The 18,297-nt window shown below is 52.3% G+C and overlaps 6 protein-coding genes across 8 annotated transcripts; 1 reads left to right on the forward strand and 5 right to left on the reverse strand.

Moving 5' to 3' along the window:
* Positions 1 to 9: 9 nt before the first annotated feature.
* PV06_00088 (uncharacterized protein) lies at positions 10 to 1,536 on the forward strand. Its single transcript, XM_016400551.1, has one exon. It carries the CDS (start codon positions 164 to 166, stop codon positions 1,235 to 1,237), a length of 1,074 nt encoding a protein of 357 aa, XP_016267604.1. The 5' UTR covers positions 10 to 163; the 3' UTR covers positions 1,238 to 1,536.
* Positions 1,537 to 1,584: 48 nt separating this feature from the next.
* On the reverse strand, positions 1,585 to 2,444 carry PV06_00089 (uncharacterized protein; the record flags this gene model as incomplete). Its single annotated transcript, XM_016400552.1, has 3 exons — positions 1,585 to 1,890; positions 1,949 to 2,245; positions 2,301 to 2,444. The coding sequence occupies 3 exons, from the start codon at positions 2,442 to 2,444 to the stop codon at positions 1,585 to 1,587; spliced, it is 747 nt and encodes a 248-aa protein (XP_016267605.1).
* Positions 2,445 to 2,637: 193 nt separating this feature from the next.
* On the reverse strand, positions 2,638 to 3,072 carry PV06_00090 (uncharacterized protein; the record flags this gene model as incomplete). The annotated part of the gene is made up of 1 exon (XM_016400553.1): positions 2,638 to 3,072. One exon carries the CDS (start codon positions 3,070 to 3,072, stop codon positions 2,638 to 2,640), a length of 435 nt encoding a protein of 144 aa, XP_016267606.1.
* A 461-nt stretch (positions 3,073 to 3,533) lies between these two features.
* PV06_00091 (uncharacterized protein) lies at positions 3,534 to 6,587 on the reverse strand. Its single transcript, XM_016400554.1, has 2 exons — positions 4,584 to 6,587; positions 3,534 to 4,526 (listed from the first exon to the last, which is right to left on the reverse strand). Exons 1-2 carry the CDS (start codon positions 6,372 to 6,374, stop codon positions 4,269 to 4,271), a joined length of 2,049 nt encoding a protein of 682 aa, XP_016267607.1. The 5' UTR covers positions 6,375 to 6,587; the 3' UTR covers positions 3,534 to 4,268.
* Positions 6,588 to 7,207: 620 nt separating this feature from the next.
* Positions 7,208 to 9,874, reverse strand: PV06_00092. Of its 3 annotated transcripts, XM_016400556.1 has the most exons (5): positions 9,156 to 9,874; positions 8,828 to 9,102; positions 8,630 to 8,710; positions 7,887 to 8,513; positions 7,208 to 7,836 (listed from the first exon to the last, which is right to left on the reverse strand). In XM_016400556.1, exons 1-5 carry the CDS (start codon positions 9,295 to 9,297, stop codon positions 7,816 to 7,818), a joined length of 1,146 nt encoding a protein of 381 aa, XP_016267609.1. In that variant the 5' UTR covers positions 9,298 to 9,874; the 3' UTR covers positions 7,208 to 7,815. The 3 variants fall into 3 exon arrangements, with proteins under 3 accessions (XP_016267609.1, XP_016267610.1, XP_016267608.1); XM_016400557.1 differs by lacking the exon at positions 8,630 to 8,710; XM_016400555.1 differs by having other exon boundaries at positions 8,630 to 9,102.
* A 3,975-nt stretch (positions 9,875 to 13,849) lies between these two features.
* PV06_00093 (uncharacterized protein) lies at positions 13,850 to 16,014 on the reverse strand. Its single transcript, XM_016400558.1, has 3 exons — positions 15,568 to 16,014; positions 14,383 to 15,510; positions 13,850 to 14,329 (listed from the first exon to the last, which is right to left on the reverse strand). The coding sequence occupies exons 1-3, from the start codon at positions 15,841 to 15,843 to the stop codon at positions 13,994 to 13,996; spliced, it is 1,740 nt and encodes a 579-aa protein (XP_016267611.1). The 5' UTR covers positions 15,844 to 16,014; the 3' UTR covers positions 13,850 to 13,993.
* Positions 16,015 to 18,297: the final 2,283 nt, after the last annotated feature.

The raw sequence follows: 18,297 nt of genomic DNA on the forward strand, positions 1-18,297 counted from the left end.
TTGGATTCACACACAGAACGTCCCCTCAAAAAGACCTTTTCACTTGTGGTCTTTTTTTCGTGCTACTTTGTATTCTTTTGTTTTGGTGGCTCTTTGAGTCTTTATCATTTCCAAAGATCCTAGACACTCACCGAGTAGAGGCGAAGAGGCAGATCTCTCAAACATGTTTCCTCCGCAGCAGGGCACCTCGCTCGACATCGAAGCTCTTTCGGGCATCTGTGGTTCCATCTCGATCGCGTGCTGGGTCGTCGTCTTTTCCCCTCAGATCATCGAAAACTTTCGGAGAGGTTCGGCCGATGGGTTATCGATCGTCTTCATCGTCGTCTGGCTGGCCGGCGACATCTTCAACATCCTTGGCGCCATCCTCCAAGGCGTCCTCCCCACCATGATCATCCTGGCCGTCTACTACACCCTGGCCGACATCGTCCTGCTGTGTCAGTGTTTCTACTACCGCGGTTTCACCCTGAGCGACGAAGTCGTCAAAGACGCCGCGTCGAACGGCGGCCACGACGCCGAGACCCGGCCCCTGTTGCACAGCGGCTCAGTCACACAACCTCCGTCCCGGGACGAGGACGGGATCTCTGCTCTGAGGCCGCAGGTGCAGCACCAGCACCGACACTCTTCCGTCGACGGACGCCACCTGTCGCCCGTCGTCCCACTCATCGACCCTCCCAAGCCTTCCGACCCTCCCACCCCGGCGGGTGCCCTGAAGCCCTCCAGCCCTCTCCAGACGGCCGTCTTCAACGTTTTTGCCATCCTCCTCGTGTGCGCCGCCGGCGTTTTGGGGTGGTGGATCGGCAACCACGGGTCCCACCGCCACCGCCACGTCAAGGACGAAGGACCGGCCAAGCTCGAGTTCGACACCCTGGGCCAGGTCTTTGGATACCTCTGCGCCGTGCTCTACCTCGGATCCAGAGTGCCACAACTCCTTCTCAACTACAGACGCAAAAGCACCGAGGGCGTCTCGCTGCTCTTTTTCCTCTTTGCTTGTCTCGGAAACCTCACGTACGACATGTCCATCTTTGCGTACGCACCCGTGTGCGCCAGACCTGGCCACTGTGCACCGGGCGAGGAAAAGTCACTGTACCTTCGGTACATTGCGGTGAACGCGAGCTGGATCGCCGGCAGTCTGGGCACGTTGTTGCTGGACATGGCCATCTTTGTACAGTTTTTCCTGTACAAGAAGGACGACGACGAGGATTATTCGGATGTTGCGGTCGAGGAGAATGAACGATGACGGGTCCGGCACTGCCCCTTCCAATCCAACCTGCAATTTCGCTTTCTATGTAGTTCAGATCTTGTCACCATGTACGGAGTACAAAACTTTGCATATCATCTGGCGTTTTTCTGCTCGGGGAAAAAGAAATCATCCACCTTGTTAGGGTCTACGATTCACGGGACTCAAAAAGGTGTCGGTGCATCAGATCCCCCGGCTTTGGCTATACAGTACGAGGAAAAACTTTTGATCAAAACTTTACCATTTCTCATCCCTCCTAGCTCGATAAAATTCAATGGAGCTTCTCTTTTACATGCGCCGGTATACCTTCTCAATATTCCGCGTTTTCTAGTTTGCTTCCGATACCACTACTGGGCGCCACCTAGATAATCCCACACGGCGGCAGCATGTACCTTGACCACGCTGACAAACTCGTCCACGCCGACTCGGTCATCCACGGCGGCGGCCATGGTCCGAGGGCCGACACCGTACACGAAGGCGGGCACGCCGTGGGACCTCCAGAACTTGGCGTCCGTGGCACCGAGGCCAGGGACGGCCAGGGATTCCCGGCCCGTCACCTCTTCCCCGGCCCCGGCCAGCCTCGCGATCATCTCGTGGTCGACAGCGCCATGACTGGACGGGTTGCTCGCGGCCTCTTGGACCGCGTATTCCACCTTGACGCCTCTTGCTTGGTCCTTGAACCCCCGACGGTCGAGCACGCCATCGACGTACCGCAGGACGACCTCCTCGGTCAGGCCGATGGGGCAACCTGACGTCCACCTCGACCGCGCACCGGTCCGGGATCATGTTGACCTTGATCCCTCCTCCCCGCATGACGCCCACGTTGACGGTCGGGCGGAGCATGTCCTCGCTGGCCCCTTTGCCCGTGATCTCGTCCAACCGCGGCCCCTCACCTCCGGCCGGGCCCATGTGGTCGACGATCGACCTGTCCAGGTCCGGGTGGACGTCCTCCTCGATCTTGACCGGCCGGGTCGACGAGCCTCGAAGCCACCCGGTTCGCCCCCTTCGCTGACGTGCGTGTACGCCCCGTGCGCAGTCCCTTTGTCGTGACGGTGAAGGTCACGCGGAGCGTGCCCTTTTCGCCGAACCTCCCCGACGGTAGACCTCCCGGTTCCGCGTCGATCATGACGTCCCCCTTCCCACCGGTCGCGGTCCCCATCGTTCCCGAGAAGCCAACGACTTCCCAATCTTCCTCCGGCCTCTTCATCAGAGACCAGAGTCAACGCGACCGAGGAACGAGGTAACTTGAGATGTCGACGATGACGTTACAACTGAGTGGGCGACACCAGAGATGACGTTTTGTCAGCGTCATGACGATCAGGATCGAGTGGCGGAATGGTGTTCTTTCCAGACTCTTTGAAAAAAGAAAACAACAACCAAAAAAAAATAATCTCACGCAATCAAATGCAATCGCACTCGCCGCCGTTCCGGCCTTCATGTCCACCCCGCCCCTTCCCCAGATGTAACTTGCCGTCGTTGTGACCCGACCAAGGGCCCCGACCGTGTTTCCACTCACCCCCTCTCGACTCGTCGACTGGGAACACGTCGATGTGTCCATTCATCACGACTTTCTTGCCACCGCCGTTGCCGCTGCTGTCGCCGTCATCGTCCTCCCCACAAGCAAAGTCCTCGACCAGGTTCGGTTTCGATGCCCCTTGCGGTGCGATCACGCCGACCGGCACACCCTGACGTTCCAAGGACTCCCTGAGAACGTTGGCCGCGTCTAGTGTGTCCCCGGGTGGGTTGGTAGATGGAGCCCGAACGAAGGCCTGGAGTAGTTTGAAGTGCTCGTCTTGCTCGGAGTCGATCAAGTCGATGAATGATTTTCTGTCCATAATTGTTTTCGGACCCTCGCCCTCTCTCTCCGACACCTCTTTGTCCTTCTTATTGTCTCCTCTCTTCTCTATGACTATGAATAAGAAACAAAACTCAACATAAGAAGAAGAATAAGATGACATCAAAAGAGACATGGGATGGGTGGAAACCAAAGGCGGGCTTTGTTTTTCCAAAGGAGTTTTCCCTTTCACAGTATCTATTCCAGTATGGAAGAAATAAACAAGTACAAGTCTCGGTGGGATGAAGACCTACCTATCTACAGAACGAGTTCGGATCGAAATACTTCACACTCGTTTAGTGAGTGTTTACGGATTTGTCCACTCCTCCAGGACCAGCCCATGTCCTCCTCCATGTACGCTTCGACGCCGTATGGAAAGTTGTGTATGTACAGAGGTATGTACACACAGCGTAAAGTCCGGGCTGCAAATACACCAAGGGACGGAGTAGAGGGTGGTGCTAAGGGAACAACGGCAGCATTTGATACCACGTAGAATTCTTCTTTCCACTATGTCCGTATCATCAAGTCTACTTCGTACCAGACATATTTGACTTCTCAAGTACTTGGTCAAGGAGTCCTTGTACATATCTCTCACCATTCACTCTATCTTGATAGTCAAAAAAATAAAAAAAATAAAATAAAAAAAGGCCGTTCCTCATGTCGTCCTGAAATTTCGTTGAAATGAAAAAGAAAAGGTTAGGCTTAGTCAATTCAATCAGTTGTCCTAAAAGTCCTCGCTTGCTGAAATAAATGAAATCCCAGATTGATCAGAACATTTCCAGAACAAAGTTCGTAGTTTTCGGAGGGACAGCTAAAACTCGAGCTGTACCAACAAAGTGTCAGTCATTTATTCGTCCTTCGTAAGTTCTTTTCCAGTGTGATAGTCGTCTCGTCGTTGAAAGCAGCCAAAAATAAAGGATTTTCGTTTCGTGGTCAAATATATGCCTTCATAACATTCTGCTTTTGTCTCCCTTCGCTATGCCCTTTGAATGTCGTGTCGCTCTCGACATAACGGTGCTTGCAGGTACTTGACCTGTATGTGCGGGAATCTTGACTCTTCCTGGGGGCAGTGGTTGACAAGTCCATCTCGCTGGGGAAACACATATCCGGAGACTCACGTAGCTCTTCGCTGAGTGCCAAAGGTGCAACGATCCGTCGATACACACAAACACAAGTATCTGTTGCATCAATAGACGATCAACGTCTGACCCAGCCCGGCGGCGGGGGAGGTCGTCCACCTCGATACACAACTTCGCGCTCAATATAGCGTTCCTCTTCTCGATCCCATTCTTGGCGTGGGCGATGGGGTGGAGGTGGTTCAAGCATCAAGGGACGATGAGGTTCTTCCACCACTGGTGGTGGCAAGACTCGATTTTCCCAGGCCATTTCCTTGATGCGCTTTTTGCGATCCTTACGAATGTCCTCTGATAGCCCGACAAGGCGGGCAACATCTTCCTAATTCATTGTCAGCACGCTCTCCTAGTACAGAAATCACGTCCCGGATCTACTCACATATCGCAGGTAGGCAATGATGTAGTAGAAATCGTCCGTCTCCTCGAATTCATAGCCCATCTCTTGGATAGCCTCCTTGACGACGAGATCTTTGGTGATCTCGGTCCATAACCCTTCTTTGGCGTCTGGCATTCTACCATATCGGCGTCCAATGTCCCCATTCGACGCTGGAACTGGTGGTGGGACGGGTAATGGCGCTGGTGCCGGCAGGGGGGCAGGTCTACCGATCTCCCCATACCCTTCCTCTCCGTCTGGCATAAACTTGCTCCTCCGAACACCATTGTATCTTTGCCAGGTAATTTCTTGAGCTCCGCCACCAGCTCCATTCATGCGGACGCGATTAGTGCCAGGAGGAACGTCGACTATCGCCCAGTCTCTCGTGGCGCCACGATATGCCTCCCCAACGTAGGCACGCTCCATGGCTCGGCTATTGTAATAGTCTGCCTCTTCCTGCACATCTCGATCATATTCACGATAGCCTTCGCGTCGGGGAACTGGAGCGTCGTAATAATCTCGTCCTGGAGGAGGCGGCGTGTAGGGACCCACGCTTCTGGCCCCTTCGTTGCGATCGATGACAATATTCTCATTTTCCGTGCGCCCATTTCTGGTCTGAGTTCGACTAATCTCGATCCTCTCCTCGGAGTGTGCGCGAGGGTGCGGAGGAGACAGCGGTGGGCTTGGTGGCGATGGGGGCCGAGTAATTGGGCGTGGCCGAGACGGGATGGCAACCTCGAAGCCGTGGTCAATATGGCGATGGTGAGTAATAACCTCTTGGTGGATGGTAGGAGCATTGATGACCTGTGGCTCTGGTGGTGCTTGCGGAGCCGAAACAACAGAGGGGCTAGGCGACCTAGAGCGTGAGTTCTTGCGAATGATGATTTCTTGTCGCTCACGGTTGCGACCGTCACGCTCCTCCTGTCTAATGATGATCTCCTGATTAGACCCAGAGCTACTGGAACGTCGTACTCGTGACCTGGCTCGCTCATGTGATTTGGGACGAGTCAAGCCATAATCATCATATCGACTAGGGTCCAGATTCTGTTCCGATCGTCGAATAATAATCTCGTCTCGCTCAGCCTCTCTCGCCGGTCGTCTGACGTAATCGCTCCTCCTGGAGAGTGTGTCGTCAAAGTCCACGTCGTAGCGCGAGCGACGGTCGTCTTCGTCACGGCGAATGATGATCTCCTCCCTGGAGTCTCTCGGCGGCGGAGGGCGGACATCACGGTCTCTCTCGTCCCTACGAATGATGATTTCCTCCCTCTCCCGTTCGCGCGGGGCAGATGGTGGAGGAGGTGGTCTCCTGTCTGTATCTCTCTCATCCCGCCGGATGATGATTTCTTCCCGCTCTACCTCCCGATCTTTCTCTCTGAATCGAGGCGGAGGTCTGGATTCTGATTCTGCTCTTTCCCTGATGATGATTTGTTCCTTCTCGACCTTTCTTTCCGGCTCTGGGGAAGGTGATCGTCGACGAGGTCGAGTGGGAATGAAGTCAAACTCTTCCCGTTCTCGTGCTCGTAAGACCACTGGGCCAGCAGTAGTCCTACCGTAGTCCTCTCGTAGGAAGGCGGGAGTATTTCCAGGTCTCTCTCGGACGTCGTCTCGGACGAGGACTTCTCGTACATCTCGTTCTCGTTCACGTTCACGTTCACGTACTGGGGTTCCACGACGGAAATCCACCTCCTCTTCAGTAAAACGATCATCGTAGACCCTGCGACCACCTCTGGAGGAGTAATCACGACGGTCCTCGTATCTGTCGATCGAGACATCGTCGACGTAGCGACGGCTCCCCATCACGGCCACGGATATCTTGTTGTTTCTTATCGACTGATCACGAGGATGTTGCTGAGCGTCGTTTGCAGCGAAAAGGCGGGGTTGACCAGCGGGACTGGTCACCAAGGCAGTATAATGCGAGGCAGGAATCGCTAAATGCAAGACGGAAACAAGCAAGTGCACAACGACGACAGCTGCAGGAAGTGGCAGAGAAGAAGAGGTGAGCAAAGCAATAGAAATACGCTCACTTAAAAAAGAAGGGTCAACAGGGTCACCAGGCTTTGGCTCTGGGGCTTTGGGTAGCAAAGTCGAGCTGAGAACTTGGCCTAGCAGCCTCTAAGGAACCCACGTCACTCTGCAGCACGCCACTAATTAGCACACCAGTCCTGCCAGTCCTGGCCGTCGTCCCCACGCCTGCACATCGGACAGTGACTTCAAAACGGACACGAGCATTGCTTCGCTGCAGCGGGGAAGCAGTTGGGCTCAGAAGGGCGGCGTTGCCTGCACTGCCATCTTCGTCAGCCCGAGAGGACTGTTGGACGACAACGTAGACAGGTTCAGCATCTTCCGTCGGCAAGGCTGATTACGATTCGGACCGTCACAGGGGCATGAAACTCATGACGATCAAAAGCAACGACCGCCTAATAAATGCATGTGCGTCTCCCTCGCTCCAGGCATATTGTACTCCGACACTGTGACGGATACTGCCGAAGCCTGGGATCTTCATTTCAGCTAGTTGCATGGTTGGAGGTCAGGCATTAGTAAATTGTTCCCTAAGCATCTTTGTGCATTTCTGCCTCTCCATCCACTTGGGCATCAACATCCATGGCGAAGCGCACTCTTCGCTCCATGATTCGAAATTCACTGCGGAGGAGCCGGGTTTGGGAGCAAACTTTTGTCTTCTTCTATATAGTCCATCATGTCCTTATTCAAGGACCATCTCATACTTTGGCGAGTCCTGTACAATCCTGACTCGACCAATGTTCATTAGTGTCTGTTCATTGGTTGCAATAGCCTGTTTGATGATTCTTCTCCCAGAGAATCACCGGCATCGCACCTGGTCACTTGTCTCCTACATAAGGTAAACGCCAAGTTTCGTCCGAAGACACGAAATCCCGCCAGCACGCCCATGGCAATGCACTCCTGTTGTCATATGCTAAATGTACAAATCTGGCCGGACTCCGTTCCCTATGCCAAAAGCGGAAAAAAGTGTGGATATCTCAATTGTTGCTGTTTAGAAAAGAAGGGACGTCTCATCATAAGATCATTTCGTCGACGCGTACAATCTCTTGTCCGCGCCGGACCCAGTTTCGAGACTTGAGCTCGTGGATGACGGCTGTGGTGCGACTCCTGTACGTGGAGCATTCGTGTATCATCGTTAGGGAAGGACTCTGCGGTCAAAAATTTGACGGGCACGATTAATGATTAGCGAGGGATCAATCTTGAGTTCTTTTGGATCGTCTCAAGGATCCGGATTAGCCACCTGAACAGAATGTGAGCGCGCTTCAATTTGAGACATAAGAATCAACGTACCCGTAGCTGCCTTGAGTAATCCTGGTTGTCCTGAAGTGAGACGTTGCTAACCTGACCTTCGTCGTGGAAATACAGGGCGTAAGGATTCAATCTCTGGTCAGTAGCCAGACTTCGTCGATCAAGTCCTGAAGAACCGGTGCCCGCACTTCTTGGACCGCTACCGTTGGGTATCCCGGAAGTGTTGATGCGAGGAGTCTTAGTCCCGAGCAACCCAGAGGACGACAATTGACTAACTTGTCGGGAGGGTACGTTGTTCGAAGGCGAGCGGTCGCCACTTCGAGCAATGAACGACGATTCAGGCTGGCTGATGGTGCCATTTCTCTTCTGCCGGCGTCGATACCATACGTACATAGCTGCACCGATGAGAGCACCCACACCGAGAGCGGCGCCCACAACAATGCCAGCGACCTTGCCACCACTGATACCACCGCCGCCGCCACCAGTAGCAGATTGACCCAAGGTCGCATCTGAAGAGACCGCGGGAGTGGGCGTTACTAGGATCGTGCTTACTTTGCCGGTGACAGTAGTGACGCTGGTGTAGACTTCGGTGGGCGCAGCAGTAGTGCTATCTGTCGCTGTGTCCACGGACGAGGCTGAGAAGGACGATGAAGTCGGTTCAGACGACGACTGGGAACCACGTTAGCAAGCCGTTTGTATTGGTTACAAAAGCAGAAAACACCACAACACCCGTATAATGAGGAACAATAAAGTGGGGTGACATGAAAGAGACGGGTCAGTCATACAATGAAGCTCGTGTAGCTTGATGAGCTAGTCAAGGGAGCCCTTGACGTGTCATATGTTACAGAAGAAGCCTCGTCGGAGCTCTGAGAGGATCCAACGGTTACCATTGAAGAAAATGAAGAAGCAGGAGAGGAGGTAGTAGCCGGAGCATCAGAGGTGGAAGTGGATGGTGACCCGGACTCAAATGGAGAGGTACTAACCGAAGAGGTTCGGGGTGCTGCGCTGCTGCCAGAAGCTCCAGAGGTGCCGAGAGGAACTCCAGGACTCAATTGGTAATATCCATAAAGGCCAGCGTTGGTCGAACCACACCAGTCCTGAGGATAACCAGGACATTGTTCGTTGCAATCGTACGTGCTCTGCTGGTCAGCAGGGACGTAGTTTGAACACCAGCAGTAAGAACCCTGGAGGACGGCAAAGGCGTATGATCCCTGGCAGTGGTCCTGGCACGCGCCATTTGACATAAACTGGTTATAATCTGTTTTCCTGTCAGAAAAATGACAGCATCTTTGAGGTCTTGACAATACTCACACCGAGGATATGAGCCCGCATTGTTGTCGGGTGAGCAGTAGGTGATGGCTAGGCCATGTGCCTGCGCGAGGAGCGAGGCGATGAGGGCAATGTAGAGCATGAAGCAGCCCCAACGAGGGTCAGGGAGGCTTCGGGAGAGCATCTTTCCTTTGAGACTGAGCCAACGGCAATGATTGTTCCAACTGTTATTTCCTCATTGAAGATTTTTTTGTCCGACTGGCGTGAGAGATTCGTAGACGCAAGGTAGCGACAGGAGAGGTCTGACCAGGAGGATTTATTGCATCGAGAGTCGGCTGTAAGAGTCCCTTCGTCGTGGAACCTCCTGCCGGCGAAGAGGTCGAATTTCTTTTAGCAGTGGCCGACTCAGTCAAGAGGCAGAGACACTGGAGCTCTGGTACTGGGGTATCTTGCGGTCGAAGTCGTGAGGAAACGGATCTGGATGGTTGAAGAGATGGAGGAAGTGTGAGATGAATTACACTCGCGGTACTTGGCGCTCACAATGGCGGGAGTGATTGCAGGGTGAAGCCGTGAAACAAGTGCAGATATCGGCCAGTAGTGAAGGTGTCTCGCTGATTAGAAAAGGAAATATAAGTACAAGACCTGCAGATATTGCGGTTGGGTGAAGGGGAAGTGAGGCAGATATCAAAGGTGGTCGCAGTCGAGGTACTACGATTGCCAGCCGTGGGTAGCGGAGGAAGGAGGAGAGGATTTAATGAAAATGGCGACCCTGACACGAAAAGAGAAGTGATGGGTACGGGACAAGTACGGATAACTTACTACGAGTTACAACTGAACTAGTGGACTCGGGTAACGATGGACCAGGGTATCAATTGGCAGAAAACCCCGTTAGGAAAGATCAACCATCCAACTCAAGATCAGGTTTTTTGTGGGAAACAGAGTCGGAGGCGAATGGGTTTGTTACTACAATACTCGTTCAACTCCGTAAATAGGCGAGCTGGAAATGGTGCTTGTTAGGCACGTGGGCATGGAACTGTTTTTCTACTTGTTTTCAGGTTACGCATATTACTGCGTACTACACGACGAATCCTGCTGACGGGGAGCGTATGCATACAGGTATATCAGTACAACAAGTCCTGCGCGTCCCGGTAGTTTGATTTTGATTTTCGAAAGCGCGCGCCAAAAAGACAATACTATGTTACAGTATCGGCAGTCTAGTACGGAGTACGAGTAAACAATGGGCGTAACTTTGTAGGGTTCCGCCCATACACCACCCATGTCCTCGTATTCATTTACCCTGCAACCACAAGCCTTACCTACCCTGGAGTAAACTCAAGCACAACAATAATGTCGTCCCGACCAACCCTCCATCTTTGAAGCTCGTTCCAACTCCTAGGCGCGGAGGTGCCGGGCATTATTGAATGAGGCCAACAACTCTAAACCCAAGTGATGATGATTGGCAATGTTTTGTACGTACGCCTGCCCAATGCCATGTCACTCTGTAGTTGTGAATCCGTGAACGGGCCACCATCGGTCTTCATCACCGACTAGGCTGTTGATGTGCCTGGGACTTGAATTGATGTTTTGACAAAAGCCAGCCCTGTAGGAGATCAAAAGGCTCGCATCACTGGCCGTCGCCGCTGCCGCTGCCGCTGCCGTTGGAAATGGTGTTGCTGAATCCGTTACGGAGTTTCCACCGTCTTTACAAGTGGGTTACTGTTACTCGGTAGGCACACTATTGCCGCTGACCTCAATACCAATGTTTGCATGTTTGCTTTTTATTGTCCCTCATCGCGATCCGACCAAGATCGAGTTACTTCTTTTTGAGACTATTGCGGATTTTTACATCAAGTAGCCACCGTTGGGCCTCTCTTTTTGGAAGCGTGGGCAGAAATGTCGGCCTGCGCAGGCCTCAGGTCAATACGGAGAAGAAGACCGTGTTATGCGGAGGCGCCTTCACTTCTCTCTCTTCAATGATGCATTGATTCTGCAGCGACAGGCTGGACTGACAAATGGCCTATCTCCTGCGACCGCACCCTCGTCTTTGTATCACTGATGCTCGCATTTCGGGGTTCCGTACCACAGAATGGCAATGTCTAGGCCTTCCATCGACTCGTCTCATATCCAAGCGTCATTACTCCGGACGGAGGATTGACGGTGCTATTAACTTTGCTGCCCACCCAGTGTCTGTGCTCAAAGTATGTTATCCATGAGTTGAAATTTCTGCATGCAACGGTGAAGTCTCATGGACAAATTCTCCGGGTTTCAAAGCAAGAGGGCCTATACCTAGCAGAGTCCCCTTCTCACAGATGTTAGCCATGATACTGGAAAGAAGACGGCGAGATGATCCGTCGTTTGCAAATCCATGCGCCTGCAGATGCGTCATGCATTGGTTCCCGCTGTGGCGCCTGCGGTGTCACTACTGGGTTGCAGATTCGCTTCAAGAAACACACAGCTGCAGCTCATCTTCCCTCCCAATCTCCCTCGCTCTGATCAAATCCCACAAGCCTCCAAATTTCGTCTCCAGATCACATCAACATCTGGCCTCCTTTTGCATCTCACCGCCAGGTTTCATTGTTACACAACAACCCAAGCTCACTCACCGTCTCCTCGGGCCCACGTGTCTGCCATGATACAAGTATGTACAGTATTGCAAGAGTCCGCAGCGCTCTGAACAATGCTCTCTACCGGCATCTGACTGTGCGACGGTGGCGACAACGCCAGATTAGCATCCCCCGTAAGCTCTTACAATAGAGACACTTCTCACACCACACATGGCTGGAGTGGTGAGCTTGTTTCTCCCGTGCATTTTAACTGTCTTTTTTTACCGGAGTATTAGTGGGTATGTTTCTGGTCCAGCTCTCCAAGGGTGGTCAGTTCTTGTCGAGGGAATCCAGGGCGGGCCAGCAAATGGCATGCCTAACCCAGTGCACATCTTTCTTCCCAAGTGCGGGGAAGCCAGCAAAGTACATCCCCTGCTTGCATTAGGTACTTCACGAGTACAGAGAACGAAACCCTGCGATTTACTCAGACCTCGAGCAAGTCAGCTTCATTCCTTTGCATCTCCTCCCGTGGTCCTTCGTCTGGTTGGGTGGAACGGGCAGGACCGACCACCTTCTCAATTGTCCAGTCCGCAGCACGCAGTCCGTACAAGTAACCGATTCGACAAATCGTTATCTTCACTGACTACCGAATCAAGGATTCTACAGGGGGGCGAAGAGAATGGTGCATTTTGACGTGCATGGATAAGCGTCCTGCGCCATTCGAGGCAAGCTTCCAGTAGCTTGTTGATTGGCTATCTTGTCCATTTCAATGGCATGTCCTTGAAACGAAGTATAACCCATGCAAGTTGTTATCGTACAGCAGATACTACCAGCCTCTTTATTTTTCCTGCGTGAGTTTTGCATTCCATATCATCAAAGGAGGGGTTCACAGGATTACTTGATTTCGTATCAGCAGACCCTCGGGCATGTAATAAGTCCAGACCTCTAGCGGGCCATGCCAGGAAAGCTACTTGTGGTATCGTTACCGATTTCATCGAGCTACCTTAGGTATCCGATTATCTCGAGGGACGAGGAATCAATTATTGGCTCTTGGGACCGATGAGCCTAATATGTCGCTTGCACATTATTGCAGGTTGAAAAAAAGGTGGTGGTTTACGCGTCGTCGCAACCTACCACATTAACTTGAACCATGTACACGTTCCCATAGCTTTTGCTCGGCGGTAAGTCTTTTCTCTGGCCGAGCTCTCATATACCAGGTTGCCCTAGCAAAACAAAGCCAGGCACACTCAAATTCCAAGGTATTGGCCCCCCGACGTACGCGGCTCGACGGGTGGGAAACGAAGCGGTATGTAAGGCGTGCGTGGGGGGGTGGTGGGTTGGTCGGCCGAGGCAGGCAAAGCAAAGTCAGTAAACAAATCACAACAACGACGAGCAGTTCCTTCCAATAAGAAACAAATGGTTTGACGACAGGGGGGGACTGAAATCCCTGACCGTCCCTCGTGTGTACCTGTCATTTCACCGTGTTGTTCTTGTTGTACGGGTGTAATTTTGAACGTGTTTCAAGTCTCCAGGGGGGGGGGGGTTACCAAGGTACTCGGTATCAATAAATGTTTCAAAGCCATTGCACGACAAGTTCCAATCTTGGGGGAAACGAAGTTCTGAAGATCCCGACCCGACCGTGGAGAAATTGTGTTTTTGTTTGATCAACCCGCCGCTCCCGACGTCATACACCACGTGATATCCAGGGGTCGAGCCAACCAACAAAGGGCTTCTTTTTGTATCGTGCGTGGTGTTTGAAATTACAGGTCCCCCATATGGAGTACATTCCAGCATCATTACAGGCAAAGACGAGCGAAACGGCTATGACCGACTCCCCGTTCTTCACATCTGGGACGACAGACCAACAAAAATACCCAGGGCAAGGTGCACAAAAAACAATCATTGACGGGAATATCAATGGCTTCGACATACTCGTACGAGTACAGGCTCCCAACGTCCCTGTGATAAGCAAGGGATGCGTGACTCAGCACCGGGTCCTTCATTACTGTATGCCAAATTTCAGGAGATCTGTACATAGACAGGGGAGCGCTCGACAAGGGGGCAGGGGAAAACAAAGGATTGACCCCCTTCTCGCCTGTGATGACCATGAACCAGATGACATCGACGATACGAGTACGGAGCGAGTGTGTGGGTTTTTCTTTCTTTCAAACTTGACTGCATTCCACCTTCTGTGAGCATTTTACCGTTGTTTGAATACCTAGGTATCTCTGTCTTGTTCGTATCCCTTGCCAAAAAAGAAAAACAATCAGAAACCATCTCGCAGTGTTCTATGTAAGAAGCTACATTCTCCAATCGTACACAGCGGCCAAAATGTCTCTATAGCTTGGCACCGGCCTTCTTGCGCTTCTCTCTTTCTTGGTCCCTGAGCAACCGTCTGAGAATCTTGCCCGACGCACTCTTGGGAATGACATCGATGAACTCGATGCCGCCGGCAAGCCACTTGTGGCGAGCCTTTTCCTTTTCGACGTGCTTGGCGATACTGCGCTTGACCATGGCATCGCTCTCCTCCAGGCCGACCGACTGGGACTTGACCACGAAAGCCTTGGGGACCTCGCCAGCTCGCTCGTCGGGGACGGGGATGACGGCGCAATCGGCGACGGCGGGGTGATTGAGTAGGCACGATTCCAGCTCTGCCGGGGCGACTTGAAGACCCTACGAAAATGTGTCAGTCACGTTTCCCGCCCGTCGACCAAGTCGATTCTTACCTTGACTTTGATGAGTTCCTTTATTCGGTCCACGACCCAGATATGTTCGTTGCCCTTTGGCGACACCCGGATTTCAACTTCATCGCCGGTTCGCATGAATCGGCCCTCGGGCATGTCCACAAACGTCTCCTTGGTCGCCTTTTCGTTCTTCAGGTAACCCAAGACCACGCTGGGTGACTTGACCAAGAGTTCACCGCGCTGGTTGTACCCCGTGATCTCGTTGCCCTCGATGCTCAGGATCTTGGCCTCGTAACCCGGGACCAAGCAACCTGACGAGCCGAACCAAACATCGGCCGGAGACGTCGAGCACACCACCGTGCACGTCTCCGTCAGCCCGTACCCCTGTCGAATGATCCATTTTGGATATTGAGCCGCCAGTTCCTGGGCCGTTTCCTCGCCTAGTGGAGCGGCACCCGTGAAGATACATCTCACGCTCGACAAGTCGAACTTTTGGAGAAGTTGCTGTTGCTTGACCATTGCGATGATAATCGGTGGGACGATGTACAGGGTGTTGATCTTGTACGTCTGGATCGAGTTGAGGTAGTGCTGCAGGTCGAATTTAGGAAGGATTATAACTTGATCACCCCGGTAGGTCGACGCATGGCTAGTCACGATCAACCCATAAATGTGTGACTGCGGCAAGAGACCGAGGGCGATGTCGTGGTAGCCAGGCGCAACTGCCTCTCGAGCCGGCTTGTCATACAGAGTTATCTGGACGGTATTCGCAATCACGTTTCTATGGCTGATCATGACACCCTTGGGGAGACCTGAAGTGCCACTCGAATAGCACAAAAACGCGGTCTGTCTCGCACCCTGACCTTTGCTCCATTTGATGGGTTCCAGCTCCGGCAGTGACTCTCCTTCTTTTACTAACTGACCGAGGGTCTTGAATTCCTTGGGAATGGGAGGATCATTTGGCATCTCGCATATGTAGACTTTGCTTCTGGGTATGTTCGCCTTTGCCGCGGCTTCTAGCGCCGTTTCCAACAGAGGCATGACAGTGAAGAGCACCGTGGCGCCCGAGTTGGTGAGTTGGTGCCGAAGCTCGTCTGCGCTGTAGGCTGCGTTGGCGGGCGACGACACCCCGTTCATTCTGTGAATTGCCCATGACAAGGTCATGATATCGATCTGGAGGAAGCGATTAGTTCAGACGTCTTGAGACGGACGATAGACGTGCGTGCGTACCGTGTTCAGCGCAAACACACCAACAACCTTGTCATACTCGGAGCCCTCGTTGACTTTCCAACCGAGCTCTCTTGACAATGCTCGCGCCAATTTCTCGAATCTCTCCCTCTGCTGTGTCGCAGAGATGCTCTTGCCGGTGAGACCGCACGTGTAGGTGTCCCACGACTCGGCGTAGGGTCGTCGCCCGTACTGCTCATCGAACATGAATTCGCATATCGGTACCGTATCCGGGATCTCTGGCAATTTGGGCAGCCATGGCGCAGGGTAGAAGACCATGACGGCGAGATGGTTTGAATGGGAAAAACTGGAAAATGACCGCCTTGTTTGAAAAGAATGAACAAGAAATTGCAAAACAGTTGAAGAGATTCCAGGGAAGAAAGAATGCACACGAGAAAAAAGATATTGGCATTCTACTTCGTGCTCGTAAGGGAGGGAGCCCAGTGCTTTTCCCCCGAGCCCAGGACGACATCCGAGGCATTGTCATTCTTACCTGTCCGTATCCAGTATGGGCTGGGCTCGATTAGGTCACTTTTAGGGGAGCGAAGCTGCGCCCGTGGAGTTCACAACCCGTGGAGTCGGTGGGCTGGTGCTGGCCCCTCGCTGATTGATCAGTTGGGGAGGAGGAACAAGAGTCGAGTCGAGTTGTGGGGAGGGTTCACGAACATTTTGCACGAGTCCCTAAGTCCACCGGATGTCCGAGTGGCAATTGATGAATAGTTTTCGAATTGTCTTACCACTGTCATCAACTCGTGGGACATTGTGTACATTGTGATAATTGGATGATTTCTCATTTCTCATGTACGCAGTCCTGCGTACTGACTGTCCTGCGACACAAGAAAGTCGCTTTCCCAAATCCCGCCCGCCCTCAGGTGGCCCGGGAGATGCCTCGGGGTTAAGGTGCAAGGAGGTCCGGACCAGCCAATAGATCAGCCTCGACTGGATGAGGCTTGTTTTTGCCCATGTTCCGAGGTTACGGGAGTACATAATGCAGATAGAATCCACCTCAAGGGATGTTGCTGGCAAGATTGACTGCCTTAACCTACGATAGGTGTTGTGCTGTTTGGACTGTTGCTATTGTACCTGTGTAGTGAAATATTCCACAAGAGGTTTTATTACCCGTAATGGAAATCTGATATATCAACTACTACTGCTTTGATCGACATTTCTCTGCACCGCATGTACACTCGAGGTTCATGTTTGTGAAATATCCTTCCCCATAGTCTGACGTCAACTCCTCCCCAAAGTTGATATCCCTCAGTGTTTGAATCAGAATCACCCGTCGTCGGCCGACCGTCGCAAATGTGTACGAGGCGTTTGGTTGACAACTGTGATTGATGTATCGTGTCCAGTTCCCATATATTGCCGGATCAACAATTATGTCGATAGAGTCTTCCGCCTGACCATTATCAACGCCTCTCCTTTTCTGGCGACGCTTCTGTGGGATGCCCATCCCAAACACATACATCTCCGTTCTATATCTGCTTGGGTTCTGGTATGGGTAGATTTCCCCAATGTATTCACCCAGGATCGCATCCTTCTCCAGAGGTTGGAGGGCTCGAACCCCCGTGCCCAACTTCCCGGTGTCGAACAACTCGACCAGAGCGTCAGGGCGGCCGTTGTGTTTATCGTAGTAGTCTGACAATTTGCAGGGACAGTCCTTTCTTTTGCCACAGGAGTAGCACTTGAGTTTCACATCGAATCGCGGATCTCCATTTGCCTGATCCGATAAATTTGGCCAGTCGTAAGTGTCCAGCACTCTAGACTCCGCCATATCAACTTGCCATGCCTTTTGATGTTCACCAATCGTCGGCCTCCCTCCTCCATTGAGGCCTCCCGGCACCCTCTGTCCGTAAAAGTCCTCATTGTCGAGGTCGGAGCTGTATTGGTATTCGAAACGACAGCGCTTTGCAGACTCTTTTCTCTTGGGGAGCACCCAATGGTGAGGAACGTGGTCTGTAGGATGATGAAGCTGGTGCAAGTCACGTTCACCTATACCAAAGCTATCATGGTTAATGTTGTGAACATGTTGGTCACCTTTGAAGCAGCATTTGATGAGGCGGTCGTATTCAGTGTCAAAAACTCTCAATGCGGCCTCCCAGTTCAGGTTCCTTGTTACGGCCACCAACTCTAAGCTGGACGAGAATTTTTTGATCTTGGGGAGTACATCACCCCATCTCGGTAGGCTTTCGGCCTTGCTGTCAGCGTTGTCTCTTTGGATGGCGGCTCGAAAACTTTGCGAGTGACAACAGATACTAAGCATAACTAGGTTGGGTGTTTTGATAAAATTGATTAGCCGTTCGGGATGGCTCACCTGAAGGTCGTCGATTGCACGCTGAACTACCTTCTTGTCCTGCTTACGGGATGGCTTGGAGTTTCTCAGGGTCCTTTTGAGGTCATCAGCAATGTCACTTGGGTAGAGGTCAAAGAATCGCAACGTTCTTGCCTGCCGGATTAAATCTTGAATTTCAGTACGGTCCTTCTCGCTGATGGGGGAAACAGCAGCAGCGACTATCTCAGCATATAGTTGAATGATAAACTTGTCAACGGCTGCAGCAATGTTTAGTTCCGGCTTGGATTTGCTCGATCCTTTCAGGGTCTTTTGGTAGTTGATATAACGTTCCGTGGGTTTCTGGCGTCGTGCACCTCGACGGGGGCCAGTACTAGCTGTCGGATCAGGAATGGGGTTGTTCTCATTTCTACTTGTGGTCTTCTTGGCTTGTCCTCTGGTTG

Source organism: Exophiala oligosperma, assembly GCF_000835515.1.
Source record: "Exophiala oligosperma strain CBS 72588 unplaced genomic scaffold supercont1.1, whole genome shotgun sequence".
Taxonomy (NCBI): Eukaryota; Fungi; Ascomycota; class Eurotiomycetes; order Chaetothyriales; family Herpotrichiellaceae; genus Exophiala; species Exophiala oligosperma.